This window comes from Dama dama, chromosome 17 (genome assembly GCF_033118175.1).
Source record: "Dama dama isolate Ldn47 chromosome 17, ASM3311817v1, whole genome shotgun sequence".
NCBI classification, from domain to species: Eukaryota; Metazoa; Chordata; class Mammalia; order Artiodactyla; family Cervidae; genus Dama; species Dama dama.
Genome location: NC_083697.1, coordinates 64,620,340 through 64,638,653, shown reverse-complemented (window position 1 = coordinate 64,638,653; position 18,314 = coordinate 64,620,340). Strand labels below are relative to the sequence as shown.

At 39.3% G+C, this 18,314-nt stretch overlaps 1 protein-coding gene across 1 annotated transcript in view; it reads right to left on the bottom strand.

Annotated features, from left to right (window-relative positions):
* Positions 1 to 10,718: 10,718 nt before the first annotated feature.
* Positions 10,719 to 18,314, bottom strand: part of LIMCH1 (LIM and calponin homology domains 1) — a 360,985-nt gene continuing 353,389 nt past the window's right edge. Inside the window, 1 exon segment of the mRNA XM_061164658.1 lies at positions 10,719 to 13,647. Within this exon segment, the coding sequence (XP_061020641.1) occupies positions 13,622 to 13,647 (26 nt within the window). The 3' untranslated portion in view covers positions 10,719 to 13,621.

Below are 18,314 nucleotides of genomic sequence, written 5' to 3'. Positions count from 1 at the left end.
ATTCTAATAAACTGTCTTATTTGGGGTAGATGGTTTTCTTTCTACATTGTCTTATTATTTATCATATTATAAAAGCAAAAGATGATCAGTGTTGGCAAACCACAGAAATAAGCAGTTGAATAAAAACCATTCATAATCCCACTAATCAAGAATAACTCTTGATATTTTGGTTTATGGGCTTCCCTAGTAGCTCAGCTGGTAAAGAATTCGCCTGCAGTACAGGAGACCCGGGTTCGATCCCTGGATTGGGAAGATACCATGGAGAAAGGAACGGCTATCCACTCCAGTATTCTGGCCTGGACAATTCCATGGACTGTACAGTCCCTGGGGTAGCAAAGAGTCGGAGACGACTGAGTGAATTTTATCTACTTCAACATTTTATTTCTTGAGTTGGTACACATTTCCCTGGCAGGATGCTTTGAGATTATTTCTGAACTCTTTGTGGCTGTAATACTGTAGGCTGGAATTTATTTGGGGGGGGGCAGACTCTTTCTTCTCAGAAGAGCTGCACTGGTGAGATTAGTCAAAGAAATACAAGTTTAGGAAGATTTTTTTCCCTACTGTAGCCTTGAATATTGTAGAGGAATAATTCCACTCCTACCACTTGCACTGTATTCCTCCTAACACATGGGAATCCCAGTGCTAATAGAAACTGCTAACATATTCTATACATTAGAATATGTCCTATTGTAAACACAGTACCCTATTTAATTCTCACAATAACACTATGTGTTATATGCTATTATCATCCCTGTTGTGCAGGTAAGGAAACCAAGGCGCAGAGAGGATAAACAACTGGCCCAAGACCACAAGTAGTAAGTGGTAGAGCTGGGATTTGAACGTTGTACCTCCAGAGTCTGTCTTCCTCTTTTAGACTGAGATGTTAACCCAGGTGTTTAGTGAGGGAAAGGCTGCCTTGACTGTGGACTGAATGTAACCCTGAGAAATCATTGTGAAATTAGGTGGTTTGAGCCTGCTTCCTCTAGCACTTTGGGATCCAGTGGTGTACTCCAAGGAGTAGGGGTGGGGGTGAGGGGAGGGGAAAGCATGAGGAATGAAAGCGTGAACTAGTTGAGAGGTATGTGGCCCCGAACACGGCAGCAGACCAGAAGCCGGGAGCGAGGGGGCACGGGAGACATGGCTCCCTGTGAGCAGGTGTGGCCCATGGATTTTAAGTGCCGTGATACCGAAATTACACTTAGATGCTTTTATTTCTTGCCTTGTAATTTGGCTGTGCTATCTGCAAGTTTAACTTACTTAAGCTTAAGTTTATTAAAATGTAGGTGTCTTCTGTTAGTTGGTCCCTGAAGAATGAAAGAATAATGGATTATATTCACATCTGGGACTGAAGTATAGAAGAAATGATGAAACAGGCAAAAGTGGGTAGGAGGAGGCTGGGGCAATAGTTGAGCATGGAAGGTGAAAAAGAAAACCAGGTCATGCTGAAGATCCTCATAAATCATGGAGGAGAGAACCAGGCTTCCTATAGTTCTGTAGGATGGGTCATGGGTTTATATTTGGATATTACAGGACATCTCAATCCTGTGTCAAAGACTGGGGACGTTTGAGTTATGTGTACAATATATAGCATTTGCAATATATTTTACTTATGAAACTTGAATCATAGTTTATATAATTTGATATCAAGGCTTTTATATAGCATTTTATCTTGGATATTTTAATAATTTGAATTAAATGCTTTTGAAAATGCTATTTTTCAGTGGCAGAATGTCATTATAAGGGTACTGTAATTTTCACAACTATTTCCCTGTTGTTATAAATCTAGGGTGTTTTGCAATTTTTTTGCCTATAAGATAGCAGTGTGCAATAAGAATGCTCATTATCACCACTTACTAGACATCTTAATAGTAAAATAAGACATGAAAAAATGAAGACATAATTGGAGACGAAATTATTTTGCTGGTAGATGATGATTAACTACATAGAAAATCGAAGAGAAATGATAACGTATTATAACTAATAAGAGAGTCCAGCAAAATTGCTGGGCCCAAAACATTAAAGAAAATCAGTGGAATTTCCGTATACTAACAATACCAATCTCCTAAAGGAGATCAGTCCTGGGTGTTCATTGGAAGGACTGATGCTTAAGCTGAAACTCCAGTACTTTGGCCACCTCATGCGAAGAGCTGACTCATTGGAAAAGACCCTGATGCTGGGAGGGATTGGGGGCAGGAGGAGAAGGGGACGACAGAGGGTGAGATGGCTGGATGGCATCACCGACTCGATGGGCATGAATTTGAGTAAGCTCCGGGAGTTGGTGATGGACAGGGAGACCTGGTGTGCTGCGATTCATGGGGTCACAGAGTCGGACACGACTGAGTGACTGAACTGACCTAAACTGAACAATACCAATTAGAAAATTATAGTCTGTAAGTTCCATTTTGATTAAAATCCCAACAGGCATTTTACAGCTATTTCTAAAATTCATATGGAAGAGTAAAGATCCAAAAACAGCCCAAGATAATGTTGAGAAGGGAGAAAATTTTCCCTTTCGGATATCAAGGCTTGATATATAATAATTAAAACAATGTGATATTGGTGTAGGGATAGACAAATAGACCAAAGGGATGGAGTAAATGCCCAGAAACAGACTCTCAATACTGCAAGACAGTCTCTCACAGAAGCAACATTACAAATCAGCAGAAAAACAATGAGCTATCTAGTAAGTTTTGTTATTGTTGTTTGGTCACTAAGTCGTGTCTGACTCTTGGGACCCCATGCACTGTAGCCCACAAGGCTCCTTTGTCCATGGGATTTCCCAGGCTAGAATCCTGGAGTGGGTTGCCATTTCCTTCTGCAGGGAATCTTCCCAACCCAGGGACTGAGCCCACATCTGCATTATAGGCAGGTACCTTACCACCGAGCCACCAGGGGAAGCCCGTGGTGCACTTGATACAGACCTAACTGTGAAATTCAAAACTTTAAACAATTTTGAGAGAGTACATTGCAGAATACTTTTACAGAATTGGAGTAGAGAACGATTTCTTTTCTCTTTTACTTTTTGGCCATGCCATGCAGCACGTGGGATCTTAATTCTGCGACCAAGGATGGGACCCACACCCCTTGAAGTGGTGGAGTAGTCTTAACCACTGGACTGCAAGGGAAGTCCCGGGAAGGATTTCTTCAACAAGACTCCAGAAGCACAGAACATACACAAATGTTCATATGCTTACTATGATAAAATTAAAAACTGACAGTTGAAAGACAAGGTTTAAAAGACAAGCCACTGACCGAGAGAAACATCTGCAATGCATGTGATTGACAAAGGATTTAGGATCTAGAATATTTACAAAATCCTTAAGAAGCAATAGAAACAAAAGAAAAGCAATTAACAAGGAAATTGGTGAAGGAAATAAACAGGTAATTCCCGTAATTGAAACAGGACTGTTCAATAAAGATCCGATAATAGGCTCAACCTCTTCAGTAGTCAGGGGGATGCAAACGAAGGCAATGAAATACCATTTCCCTTCCCTGGTGGCCCAGACAGTAAAGAATCTGCCTGCAATACAGTAGACTAAGGTTTGATCCCTGGGTCAGGAAGATCCCCTGGAGTAGGACATGGCAACTCACTTCAGTATTCTTGCCTGGAGAATTCCACGGACTGAGAAGGCTGGCGGGTCACAGTCCACGGGGTCACAAAGAGTCAGACGCAACTAAGCAACTGATACTTTTCATTAGAAAAGTAAAAATTAACAAGTCTGGCACAGAGAGTTTTGGGTGTAATGGGGGACATAGAATCTTTTATACACTGTTGTCAGGTTATTTGGAACAATCACCTTGGAAGCAGTTTGGTAATATCTTGCAGGGCTGAAGGTTCTCATAACAAAACAGAACTTATGAACAGATAATAAAAAATAAAAAGGCAATCAAGTTATTACTTCCGGTATGCCCTCCCTGACAGCATTCCCCTTTTTTGACTCCAAATCTTGAATTTTATTTATATTATTACTTTTCTTTTTTTTTAAATCTTATGTACCTTCAGAGACTATAGTTGTAGTATAGTCACTAAATCGTGTCCGACTCTGGCGACCCCGGGGGTTGTACCTGCCAGGCTCCTCTGTCCTTGGAATTTCCCAGGTGAGAATACTAGAGTGGGTTGCCGTTTTCTTCTCCGAGGCCTCCTGCATCACAGGAGTCTTCCTGCATGGCAGGCGGACTCTTTACCTGACTGAGCCACCAGGGAAGTCCCACAGTTATACTCCTTCGTTTATTTATTATTATGGACTTCATAATGTACCATAATGTATGTAATCTTTGGTATCTTGCGACTTTAACCTAATGTTATGTTTTCTCAGATTCATCCAAATACATGCATGTACTCTGTGGCTCGCTCACTCTTCACTGCTAAAATGAAATATTATAATTTATACAAGCAGTGCTGTGAGGGACATTCCTGAACCTACCCCATGGACATCTGTGAGGGTTTCTTGAGCTTCTCTAGAGTTTAGGCTAAAGTGAAACTTCACATCAATATTCTAGAAGTGAAACTGCTACATCAGTGAGCTTCATCAGCTTCACTAGATAAAGCAGAATTGTTTACCAATATACATTATCATCAGCAATGTGAGTTCCCACTCCCCACATCCTCACTAACACCCGATACCGTCAACTTTAAATTTTAAATTTTTGTTAGTCTCACAGGTATACAGTGGCATCTCATAATGGTTTTAATTTGCATTTCTTTCCAAATAAAATTGGATATATTTTTGCTGGTTTTTTTCTTTGTTGTTGTTGTTATTCATGTTTCTTGTGAAAAGCCTATTCATGTCTTTGGTCCACCAAAAAGTTTTTTTTTAATTTATTTTTAATTGAAAGATAATTGCTTTACAGTACTGCATTGCTTTCTACCAGCTGAACCGGTCTTACTTTGGAGTTCTTTATGTAGTTTGTATGCCAATTCTTTGTTGGTTGTATGTGTGACAAAAAGCTCCCCTTGGTTTCTAGCTTGTTTTTAAACTATTTTCTCAATACAGAAGTTTTTTAATTCTTAATACAATTAAGGATTTTATTTGGGGTGGGGCTAAGGAGAGTCTCATCTTTTAAAATTTGCATTTCTTTGATCATAAGGTTGAACTGTTTTTCATGTTTATTGACCATTTGCATTTATTTTTTGTCAGCTTTTTTATATCCTTTTGCCCATTTTCTATTGATTTGTAAATGACTTCATATGTTAAGGATATTAATGCTTTGTCATATCTGTTGGGAATATTTTTCCTAGTTTCTTATTACTTATAGATTTTGCTTAAAATTCTCTGTATTGAGTATATATTTAAATACATTCAAACCTATCATTCTTCTTTTTCCTATTTTTCTTTGTTTTTCACACTTGACAAAAATTCATTCATCTGGAGTCAATTTTGTTATGAAGAGATGACATTAATCAACTGTCTCTCCTTTTTCCACTGATTTGTGATATCAGTATTATGTACTAAAGTTTTTATGTTTATTTAGGTCTGTTTCTGGGCCATATACTTTACTATGTTAATTACAATTAGTTTATCCATTCTTGCCCAAGATACCTACTTTGTTTATTGTGCTTTTTCTAGTAAAGTTTACCATTTGGTAAGGCAAATTTGATCCTTGAATTATCTCAGAACAGGCATTCTCCATGTCTTTGATCAAATATTTCGCTTGTTTCCCAGAGTCTTAGCATATAAACAAGATGCAACTTCTGAGTTTTCAAATTGTTAGAAAACATAAAATACTTTCATCACAACTTTTCATGGATTCAGGAAGAATGTTGAAGGCTCCAAGATCAGAGCTTGGGATGGTAATTAGTACTGAACTATTGAGAGTGATCAATTCAAAGAAATAGGGGAAAACAATAGAATGGGAAAGACTAGAGATCTCTTCAAGAAAATTAGAGATACCAAGGCAACATTTCATGCAAAGATGGGCTCAATAAAGGACAGAAATGGTATGGACCTAACAGAAGCAGAAGATATTAAGAAGTGGCAAGAATACACAGAAGAACTATACAAAAAAGATCTTCATGACCCAGATAACTACAGTGGTGTGATCCCTCACCTAGAGCCAGACATCCTGGAATGTGAAGTCAAGTGGGCCTTAGGAACCATCACTACGAACAAAGCTAGTGGAGGTGATGGAATTCCAGTTGAGCTATTTCAAATCCTGAAAGATGATGCTGTGAAAGTGCTGCACTCAATATGCCAGCAAATCTGGAAAATGCAGCAGTGGCCACAGGACTGGAAAAGGTCAGTTTTCATTCAAGTCCCTAAGAAAGGCAAGGCCAAAGAATGTTCAAACTACCACACAATTGCACTCATCTCACAAGCTAGTAAAGTAATGCTCAAAATTCTCCAAGCCAGGCTTCAACAGTATGTAAACTGTGAACTTCCTGATGTTCAAGTTGGATTTAGAAAAGGCAGAGGAACCAGAGATCAAATTGCCAACATCTGCTGGGTCATACAAAAAGCAAGAGAGTTCCAGAAAAACATCTACATTTGCTTTATTGACTACGTCAAAGCATTTGACTGTATGGATCAAAACAAACCGTGGAAAATTCTTTAAGAGATGGGAATACCAGACCGTCTGACCTGCCTCCGGAGAAATCTGTATGCAGGTCAAGAAGCAACAGTTAGAAGTGGACATGGAACAATAGACTGATTCCAAATTGAGAAAGGAATATGTCACGGCTGAATATTGTCACCCTGATTATGTAACTTACATGCAGAGTACATTATGCGAAATGCCAGGCTGGATGAAGCACAAGCCAGAATTAAGATTGCAGGGAGAAATATCAATAACCTCAGATATACAGATGATACTACACTTATGGCAGAAAACAAAGAACTAGAGAGCCTTTTGATTAAAGTGAAAGAGAAGAGTGAAAAAATTGGCTTAAAACTCAACATTCAAAAAATGAAGATCATGGCATCCGGTCCCATCACTTCATGGCAAACAGATGGAGAAACAGTGGAAACAGTGACAGACTTTATTTTTGGGGGCTCCAAAATCACTGTAGATGGTGACTGCAGTCATGAAATTAAAAGATGCTTGCTCCTTGGAAGAAAAGTTATGACACACCTAGACAGCATATTAAAAAGCAGAGACATTACTTTGCCAACAAAGGTCCATCTAGTCAAAGCTATGGTTTTTCCAGTAGTCATGTATGGATGTGAGAGTTGGACTATAAAGAAAGTTGAGCACCAAAGAATTGATGCTTTCAAACTGTGGTGTTGGAGAAGACTCTTGAGAGTCCCTTGGACTGCAAGGAGATCCAACCAGGCCATCCTAAAGGAAATCAGTCCTGAATATTCATTGGAAGGACCGATGCTGAAGCTGAAACTCCAATACTTTGGTCACATGATGGGAAGAACTGATTCATTGGAAAAGACCCTAATGCTGGGAAAGATTGAAGGCGGGAGAAGGGGACGACAGAGGATGAGATGGTTGGATGGCCTCACCGACTCAGTGGACATGGGTCTGAGTAGGCTCCGGGAGTTGGTGATGGACAGAGAAGCCTGGTGTGTTGCAGCCCATGGGGTCGCAAAGAGTTGGACATGACTGAGCGACTGAACTGAACTGATTGAAAGGGAGGGTATAATGCCTGGTGCCATGTTTAATAGCGACTTCCTACAGTTTTACTTCACTCACTTTCAGCCAAGATATTTTCTTTTTTTCTTTCCTTCGTTTTGGTAGCACTTTGCAGCTTGCAGGATCTTAGTTCCCCAACCAGGATCAAACCCAGGCCCCCAGTAACGAAACCCCCATGGCCGAACCACTGGACTGCGGGAGAAATCCTCAACCAAGGTATTTTCTAAACCAACAGGGCCTGTTGTGATAATTCTCTCTCTCCTTGGTGGACAGTGAAGAAAACATGGACAACATCACTATCCCAGCTGAAAAAATGAAGGCCTTGATTCATGTAGGAATGAATTTGTTTGTGGTGATAAAGGAATTAATGTGCTGGGCCCTCAGCATCTTCTCCCCATCAGGATGGTTAGAATGGGACTTTTCTCTTGTTCAAGACTTGGCTATTGGGTTTGAGCAAGTGGAAGCCCAGTTTCACAACACAAAGGTTGGGTTGGACAAACACGGACAGCTTCCTGTGCAGCAAAGACTGACGTGTCCAAGGGTACGTCAAAGGGAAAGCTCTCCTCTTTCACCCCAGAGTAAGAAGGCAAACCCCAAGGGTAAAAATGGGATACTAAATCTATTTCAGTATTTTATAAGTTTAAGTTTACTATAAAGAGGGTGTTCTGGTCTCTGAGTGTACATTGAATTCTGTGAGGTCCAGCTACGCTCAGGGTCCTCTTGGATTGTCTAATGTGGGGTCCCAGACATGAGGGTCAGGCACAGTAGTAAGAGCTTCACCTAATCACTCCTGATAGGAGCCAGTGGGTGAAACACACAATTATGTAAAATCTTATATTCATCTAGAATAACTCACTTATTCCTCCACATGTCTATTCCTTATCTATAAACGGGGAGGCATACTTTCATCTTCTCACTTGCCAGAATCTGCTTTTTGGTAAATAAAACAGGGCTTGCAGAAGTACAGTTGAGAACATGGTGCTAAACAAGTTTAGAAAAAATTCTGCTTTGTATATTTGCACACTCTTCTGTCCTTTTGAATCATTCTGAAGAAAGAAGGAAGGGATGGGCATGGTTCTGCAAAATGCTGAACACGGGTGTTGTAGCATAGCATGCTTTGATGACAATACATGAATAATGCTGAAAGTGTCATGAATTGTAGCCATACCAGCTGCTGATAAATGGATCTGTTAGCTTCTTTGAATGACTCAAGATACTCCAAAAGCAAAAACTCTGATGGCAAATCTTGATGTATAGGTCCAATGAAACGACTCACAGCAGAGCAAGTTAGTAGCTGGTAGAAAAGCAAAGGTTTTAGCTTATATTGTGGGACTGGTGGGCTGAGGACAGAACTGAACTTGTGGGTACAGTTTGTGGAGTGACACAATTTTGGTTGGCGCTGTGCTGGAATTGCTGTCAACATTTAAAAAGCTGGGGGTTTCACATGAAAACAATTATTTAGAGCCCAATAGCTGCCTTTTCCTTTAGACAGAACTGTTCTTTCCACCGCCCTCCCCCACTGTGTACCTGCGCCAATGTTTACTACCATTATTTAAAAAAAAATTATTGAAGTATAGTTAATTTACAATGCTGTGTTAATTTCTGGTATACAGCCGTGACACGTTTTCTTTCCTGTATTATTTTCCATTATGGTTTATCACAGGATATTGAATCTAGTTCCCTATGCTATACAGTAGGACCTTGTTGTTTATGCACCTTACATATACTCGCTTGCATTTGCCAATCTCAAATTTCCAAACCTTCCCTCTCCCCCCCACCCCCCGCCACTGGCAACGACAAGTCTATCCTCTGCCTATGAGTCTGTATCTGTTTTGTAGATACGTTCATTTGTGAGACAGAACTGTTCATTTTTTCACTTTGCCATAGTCTACACCACTCTCTTAATATTATCCTCTTCTGGTTCTCATTTACAATGCCTAACTGGCCCCTCCAGTCATTTGAATTTGTAACCCCTGACTTAGATAATGCTGAAGGATGAGGAGAGATTCTTTGTGGTCCAGATTTGGACCCTAAAAAGAAGTCCTTAGGTCTTGAAGAAAGTCAATGGAAACAAAGCTAGTTCAACATTATCCTAGATAAAAATATTTTTATTTTAATCAAGACATTCCTCATAGATCATATGTTAGAATAACAATCTTTTCTTTGTCTTGAATTGCATTATAGTTGAATAAGCTTTCGCTTACATAACAATGGATATATTAAACTACTCTGATAGTTGCTAAACTTCTCTTCTAAAGGCAAAGAATTCACTTTTCTATGGAAAGAGCAGTGACTACTAACTCATACCCAACTTTGCCAAAAAAAAAAAAAAAAAAGCAGAATACAACTTGCAGTGACAATTAGAATACTGTATCTTAAAATGAGGGAAACTTTCAAGGAATTTGATTGCTATTGTCACCACCTACAAATTTGAGACACAGGGCCAGCCAAGATATATGTGTATTTTGGAAAGTTAACAGTATCAGCAGAATGCCACTGTTTCAAAGCACATTCCCTGATTCAACAATGGAGAGAAATGTCCTCTGTGAACAGACTGTATGTTTTCAGTGAGAGTGAGCCCTGGGACAGCGCTAGAATATAGCAACTTCAGAGGGTTTGATGTGGTTTCCTCTAGCCAGTACTGGAAGTTAGCCATCATTTGGTTGTTCAGACAATTTCCACTGGCATTCACAAGCCCTCTCCTGGTTATTGTTCATCTCATCTCTAGGAGTCTGAATCCTTCAATGGAAGGCAATTCCTCAGTGATACCTACAATCAATCCCTGGGTTGGGAAGATCCCCTGGAGGAGGGAATGGCAACCCACTTCAGTATTCTTGCCTGGAGAATCCCATGGACAGAGGAGCCTGGCAGGCTACGGTCCATAGGGTCACAGAGAGTCGGACATGACTGAAGCGACTTAGCACGCACAGTCAGCTGGTAAGTTTGACTTGCCTTAAATAGCTGACCTCAAGATGCATCAATATACATATGCAAATCTGCATCATCGCTGTCATCTGACTGTGATTCTGGACCAAAAGCTGTAAGAGGGAGCTTGATTCTCTCTTCCCCAAGTGAGAAAATTGACTCCCCGCCCCTCAAAAAAAAAATCAGTGAAATACAAAATTAATTTGAGTATTTTATTTATAAATGTACATTTACTATAAAAGCTGTTGCATTTTAGACAACTTTTTATTTTTTTTTTTTTTTTACTATTTCTCAGAGTCATTTTAGAATAAATATTTTAAATGAAGGTTAGTGTAACTGATACAGAACATTGGCCCACCCAGAATAGTAACATCTTTTGGACGGACTCACATATGAGGTGGATCATTTCAGCTTGTTAAGTCTTACACTGTGTATAGATAACTATAGTATGTATTGCATTAATAACACTACACAGAAAGAATGAACACGTCATGAAAGTTTGCAAGTGAAAAACAGAGTTACCCATTTTTTTTTCCTTAAGAAAGAAGAGACTAGCTTTTGAAGTATAAGAAAAAACAGATATACTTCCTCAGGAACAATAAATCACTCACTTGTCTCACCTTTTTTTTAAACAAACACATTTACATTGTAGCTCAACGGAGCACGGCATTTTTTTTTTTTTTTTTCCTGGGATCTCAAAGATTATTTGAAAAGAAATAGATCATACTCATTATGCTGCATTGGAAAAAACAAGATCTAGTCTGCCTGAGCTGTCATGTAACAGACTCCAAATGAAATATAAATCAAATATAAATAGAAACAGTTGGCAATTAGAATTTAGAAAATGTTGGAGATTATTCTGTGCTGGTGACTATTGTTCATTATGGAAAAGCACATTTTGCAGTTGGAGAATGGGGCTTTATTTTTCTTGACTTGATTCTAGCTTCAATACATGTACAATGAGTCTCACTAAGAAATATGTATAAATGGGTTTGTGAAACCAGAAGAGAATGTGCAATATTCATATAACCCTTATATAACGGATGGAGTTCCACATGTAGAAAGTACTCTATAAAAACCGGTTATGAATGATTCTATTGCACACGTTTTGTGCATTATTGGTGGTAAAGCACTCTTCTAATATCATGCAAAGTGCAAACATCCATATTATCAAAATACTTAATAAAACATGCGGGTGGTTAATCAAAATATTGGACTTAATCTGTACATTTTCAAAATGTTTTCAATTCTTCTTTTTCTTTTCTTTTCTTTTAAATTTCTTCCCCTGTAAAGCAGCCAACACCTCCATGAGAAGTCTTGAGAACTTGGAAGTGACTTCATCTCTCTTCAATGTACTGCATCCATAATTCATCACTATGTGCAACAGCTTTGCATTTTCTAAGGCACAATTTTTAATGAAATGATGTGTAAATTTCAATCTAACAACAGCTCGTCCAAATAACAAAATGGCCAAACTATCTCCAGTGGCTGAGGAAATTTCTGCATTTACATGGAACCCGCATGCAGAGAACCATCTAGCAAGTAAATAAATAACTGCTAGCCATACTCAATAAGACACAGAAAAAAAAAGTTATTGCTTACGTAACAGAAAAACATCTACTTGATCTTTTATGACTACATTAACCTATTAGGAGTATATCCAGAGTCTTCATTCACAAAATGTCATCTGTCATCTTCACTTATTTGCCATCATTTTAAGGCAGAATAAATAGTCCCCCTTTCCCCAGTCTTCAGGAAAACAGCCTGGAGATCTAACATGGGATGCTTTTTAATAACTTGATTCCTTTCTTGGCCAGATGAAACTCATCACACAGGGCAAAAAATAAACCAGCCCTCCACAAGAGTTCCTTGCGAAACTTCTCCATGAGCAAGGTCCAGAATTCTTGGTTCTGGAATTCCAGAAGTCAGGAGAGCTGGTGATGGATGGCGTGAGGGAGAGCAGGTAGGTATCCAGTGGGGTGGGCGGGGACAATGTGAGTAGAAGGTTCTTGCTGATCACACACGAGTGGCTTCTCACACTGTACGTCATTGGATTCTGTTTGGATGGACTCAGTGCATTTCCTTAGCCACCTGGGCTTCAGCCCTCAAGGAGAACTTGCAGGCAAGGGTGAGCAGGGGTCACACCTAATGATGGACTGATCTCGATGACAGCTTCCATATGTCCCACACGGAGGCTTTTATTGAATCTAGAGCAGGAAGAGAAGCAAGCAACGAAGCCCTCTCGGCGATCACTGACCCACCACTCTTTGGAAGATTAAACTTCTTCACGGATTTTGGTAGCAACTTTGGAAATAGTGACTGAATTATGTCCCTCTGGTTTCTTCCTACCCTTGGGCAATGCCCCAGAGTGTAAACCTAGCCAATATTACAAGGGTTCTCTCTATTTGATGGTTCAGCCTATATCAATGGCATAATTCCCAAAGGACACAGAATCTAATACTAATGGACAATAATTTATTGGTATGACTTCCACCTCAAAAGGTAAGTAACACAAATGTTTCAAGGTTACAGTTTATATTATCAGCCTAGTGACTTTGCAGTAAAAACAAGTTATAGTTCAGAGCTAGATGGTGTGATTTTTAGTTTCTGAAATGCATTAATTGTATGCTCCTGACTCAGAAGACCACGTGTCTCAAATTGGCATGTCCTGCATTTTCTGCAGCTCAATTCTGTAAACATAAAATGTTTAATTCCTAGAAATAAAATGTTTAATTCCTAGAAATGCTAAAAAAAAAAAAATCAAACAGGTTTATTGCATCATTTATCTCATTAACTCCCAAAAAAGAGAATAACATATTTTAAACCATAAGCCTGTTTGACCACGCTAAGACCTCTTCTTTTTGAACTATTCAGGATCATTACAATTCAATATTCTTTTGTATATATACTGTGCAAATGCCAAAAAAAAAAAAAAAAAAAGGAAACCAGGAAAACCATGAACACTGTGCTACAGAAGAACAGATACCATCTTCTAAAGTAGCCTTTCAGAAACCAGATGAACGCGGTGGAGCCCCTGAACTTGGGACTTTGTTAAACAGCTGCCGGGGGACACCCTCGGGAAGGAAACGGTGAGTGATCTGGAAGCTTGAAGACCACCTTACAATGTTGTGGGCTGGCCAGCACCTGGCGTGAATGAAACAGAGCGACATTTGGTTACAGTAGTCAGCCATTCTGGATTTAGATGTTCAAACATTTCCAAAACTAGTGATGGCCACTGCCCACATCTCTTCCTTCCAGGGAGAAGAAATCTGTCCCACCATGCCACTTGAAGTGTGGTCCAGGGACTGGCCCATATTGGCATCACCTGGAGCTTGTTAGAAATGCAGACTCTTGAGCACTATCCCAGAACTGAACAAGAAGCCCAGGTGGTTCATGTGCCCTGTCAAGTTTGGCTGAAGTCCTCTGGATCTCACCCTAAACCAAATGACCTCCACCAAGTTTTCTTCCTTGTTTTCTGTGGCAAATAAGCAAGAAAATAATTTCTGTTCTGTCAGTTTCCTTAGCTTGTGATTTCTCTAAGAATAAATGCATTGCAACAGGAGGAATCTGACATATGATCTAGAAACAAGAGTGTTAGATTTAGCAAATAAAATATAGAACACCCAATAAAATTTGAATTTTAGATAAACAATAAATAAAGTTTTTAGTATACATCCCATGGGATATTTGGGATATACTTGTGCTAAATCCTGAGCAAGAGATATTTGGGACATACACATACTAAAAATTCACTGTTTAGCTGAAACTCAAAAACATGTAACTGGGCATCTTGTATTTTATCTGGCAACTCTATCTAGGAAGGATGGTTTGGGCTCCATATTTCCTGCTGAAACCTTCACGAAGTTTCTCCTTCATTTTAGGCATTAGAGTTATGATGAGGCAACTGCAACATTGGAAAAGACCCCCAGGATTTTGCGTTAAATGTATTTCACAAAAGTGAACGATCAAACAGACACAAAGACATGGTCATCCAACACCCAAGCACAAATGGGGCCAGTTAACCCATGTGACGGCTTGATTCGTGACAGGTAATTTGCTTTGCACGTCTCTTCCCATTTACATATGAATTTACAATCTGTTTACATTACTTTTAGGAATTGCATTTTAATATGCTGTTATGCTGTTTTTCCCCCTCCAAGAGAAAAATTTCATTTAAATGTGACCAGTTACTTAAAGAAAATAGGATTATATATTCAGGTTTTATTATTCCACACAATGAAGTTATTTCATTTCACTAAGAATGCCTTTGATATAAACCACCTCTCACATCTATCCATCTCCCTTCTTAACTTCAGATCAAAATCAAGTAAAAAAAAGAAAAAAATGATTTTTAGCCATTTTCCCCATTCTGACTCTTTTACTGCATCTGGGGTATATTCAATCAATTCAAGTGGATTTATACTTCTCTATCCAACTGTTAGTCTCTCCCCCGATTCACTCTGAAGGTAGAGCTTTCTTGACACCAAGAAAGAGATGAGCAGTACTGTCAGATGTGGTGGTCATTCTCCCTGCCATTTGTTGACCTGATTAAAGTTTAGTCTAAAATGATATTAATTATCTGGAAAAATAAATGTGAGAGTTAGGAAAACTTGGAAAAAATAATTGGAGAGAAGGTGGCCAGTCTCTCAATACTGAAGCATAATATGAAGCTATATTAATTAAAACTGATACTAGAGAATAAACAGGTTAATAAAACATGATAAAATATCCAGAAATAGACCCAAAATATATATGGGAACTTAGTTTAGGAGAAAGTTGCATTTCAGATTCATAAGAAAAAATGGGATTTTTCAGTAAGTTATAGTCACACAATTGGGTAACTGGAAAACAAAATAAATCTAGTATCTATCTTATTTCTTACCCCCACATACACTTCTGATTATCATATGTTTATATGCCAAAAAGAAAATTAAAAAAATTCTAGGAGAAATTGCAGCTAAATTTATTTATACTCTTGGAGTAGTCAGGGCTTTTCCAAGTAGAACACAAAACCCAGAATCCAAAAAGGAAAAACGAGCGCTATGTTTAACTAACTTAAGTTTAGGTAACTATGATACCTAAACTGAAAATTTATTCCATGAAAAAAAAAATCACAAAGTGGAAAGACCAATGATAACTGCCCAAAGTAGCAAATATAAAATAAAGGGAAAATTTCCTTAATTTACAAAAAACTCATAAAAAGCAACTGATAATAGAATAACGGGAAAATGATAAAGAAACATAAAAGGTTTTAATAGAAAAAGAAGTATAAATGGTGAACAAACAAATGAAAAGATGCTTAAACTCACTTATAGTTAGTTAAAGACTACAGATCCAAGCAAAGAGGTTGTATCCCCCCGGCCTAGCAGACTGGAAATTTTAAAAGTTTGATGATATCCAGAGCTGACAAAGGCATAGGGAAAGAAACAGGCTCTCATATACATTGGAGAGAGTGTGCTCTTTCGGGGAATATAATTAGGCAAATTGCTTGAAGATTTAAACAGCATGTGCCTTTTAACTCAGCAGTTCCACTTCCCTTGTGGCTCAGACAGTAAACCGTCTGCCTGCAATGTGAGAGACCTGGGTTTGATCCCTGGGTCGGGAAGATCCCCTGGAGAAGGAAATGGCAACACACTCCAGTACTCTTGCCTGGAAAATTCCATGGACTGAGGAGCCTGGCAGGCTACATACAATCCATGGGGTCTCAAAGAGTCGGACACGACTGAGCGACTTCACTTTCCACTGCTCAGAATCTACCCTGTGGAAGTGCTTTCAAAGGTTCATCAAGACATACATAAAAGGCTGTTCACTGGAGCATTAAAAAAAAATAGTATTAAAAAAACTGGAATTAACAGGAGCACTCCTTCATAGTGCGTTAGTTTTAAGTTATGATAAGTCCATACAGTAGGACTGCACACAGCTATAAAAGAGCCTTAAAAAGAATGAGGGGAAAGAACATGCTATATGAAAAAATTGCCAAGATATATAACTAAGTTGTCTTCCCTGGTGGTTCAGAGGGTAAAGAATCTGCCTGCAATGTGGGAGGCCTGGGTTCAGTCCCTGGCTTGGGAAGATGCCCTGGAGGAGGGCATGGCAACCCTCTCCAGTATTCTTGCCTGGAGAATCCCATGGACAGAGGAGCCTGCTGGGCTGCCGTCCATGGAGTTGCAAAGTCAGACACGAGTGAGCGACTATCACTTTCACTTTCATCATTAAGTTAAAAACAGCAGCAACAAAAAGTAAGCGCCACTGTGGCTGTGCCCTTACCTTTGTGAAATAAAAGCCAACACAGGGAGGTGTGTCACACACGTGTGCATCTGTGTGTGTGCGCACACACATGTATATATACAAACATACATTCTGCCCCCCGTCCCCAATAAATTACTAGAAAGTGATTATGTGGTTGACTGAAGATTTTTTTCATTTTTCATTTTTTATCTTTCTAAACAATCCATTTTTTTTCTAAACTTTTATCATTTATACCTTCTATTTATTTCTTCTTTTGAATATAGATACTGGTTCTCTAGGCAAAGAGATAATGAACCTTTTGGTTTGGTCTTAGTACATTTGTATTCTAAAAATCATCTAGTGAAATAGTGCATCAAAAATATTAAAGAAAAAATAGTACCTTTAATCTACTTCCAACTGCCTATTTTTCATCTTACAGGACTGTGGCAGGAACCCCATGGTTCTTGTCTTTAGATTTGGACTCAAAAGCACTTAACATCCTTTATATTTGTATCCACAAGAGAAAAATTGCTGGCCTAGATCCTAAAGGCTAATTTCCGAAAGAAATGACAAACACCCAGCTTCTCAATTAAAATAAAAATCTGGATGAAAACAGGTCACTGTTATCCAGAGGTGGGTTTGGGTTTGTTCTCTGCTGGTATCCTTCAATCCCTTTAAAGGACGAAAGAAATTCAGATTTACAGCACATTCAAATCTGGCTGAACCATCCTTCAGCCTAACAGTGCCCTCTTCTGGTCCCCTGGCTCACACGCAACAGGTCACTGAGGTTGCAGGAAAACTCCAATTTGTGTCAATAATAGAAAAAATATTACTTTGAATCCTGGGACAAAAGGGTTTAGTTTTCCTTTTTAATGTACAAAAACAAAGCAAACAAATACAAATATAGTTTAAATAAAATATAATTATATATTATACACATACATATGCTTTTGAGTGTTGTGTGCTCAGTCATTTCCGACTCTTTGCGGCCCCACGGACTGGAGCCTGCCAGGCTCCTCTGTCCATGGGATTTTCCAGCTAAGAATACTGGAGTGGGTTGCCACTTCCTTCTCCAGGGGATCTTCCTGACCCAGGGACTGAACCCCGGTCTCCTGCATTGCAGGCAGAGTCTTCACCAACTGAGTCAGCAGAGAAGCCCTACGCACCATAAGGACTATATTTATGACGGAGACTGAGGACAGATTCAGAGGCTAGCCACCAGCTAGTTTCATATTTTCTAAACAGCAGCTGGGCAACAGCACCCCCTCGTGGCCCCCCAAGTTTATTAATACATGACCTGTCCACGTCAGGAGGCCTAGGGATAAGATGGGAGAGCAGGCGGCTCAAGGAAGCTTCGAGGTAGCACACTCTGGTTCCGCGCTGAATAGTATGTACTACGGCGTTTTGGAGGAGAGTGGGGATTCACAGAGAATAAAACACACCGTTTTGTCTCTCAAAGAATTTTCAATTTCGTTGGGAACAAGCTCGCATTATGCCATGAAACCCCAGAATGCAGGCATTGAGGAGCGGGTGCCTGATTTGATGAACAGTGCAGAGCGACTCTTCACCTGTGAGATACCCTC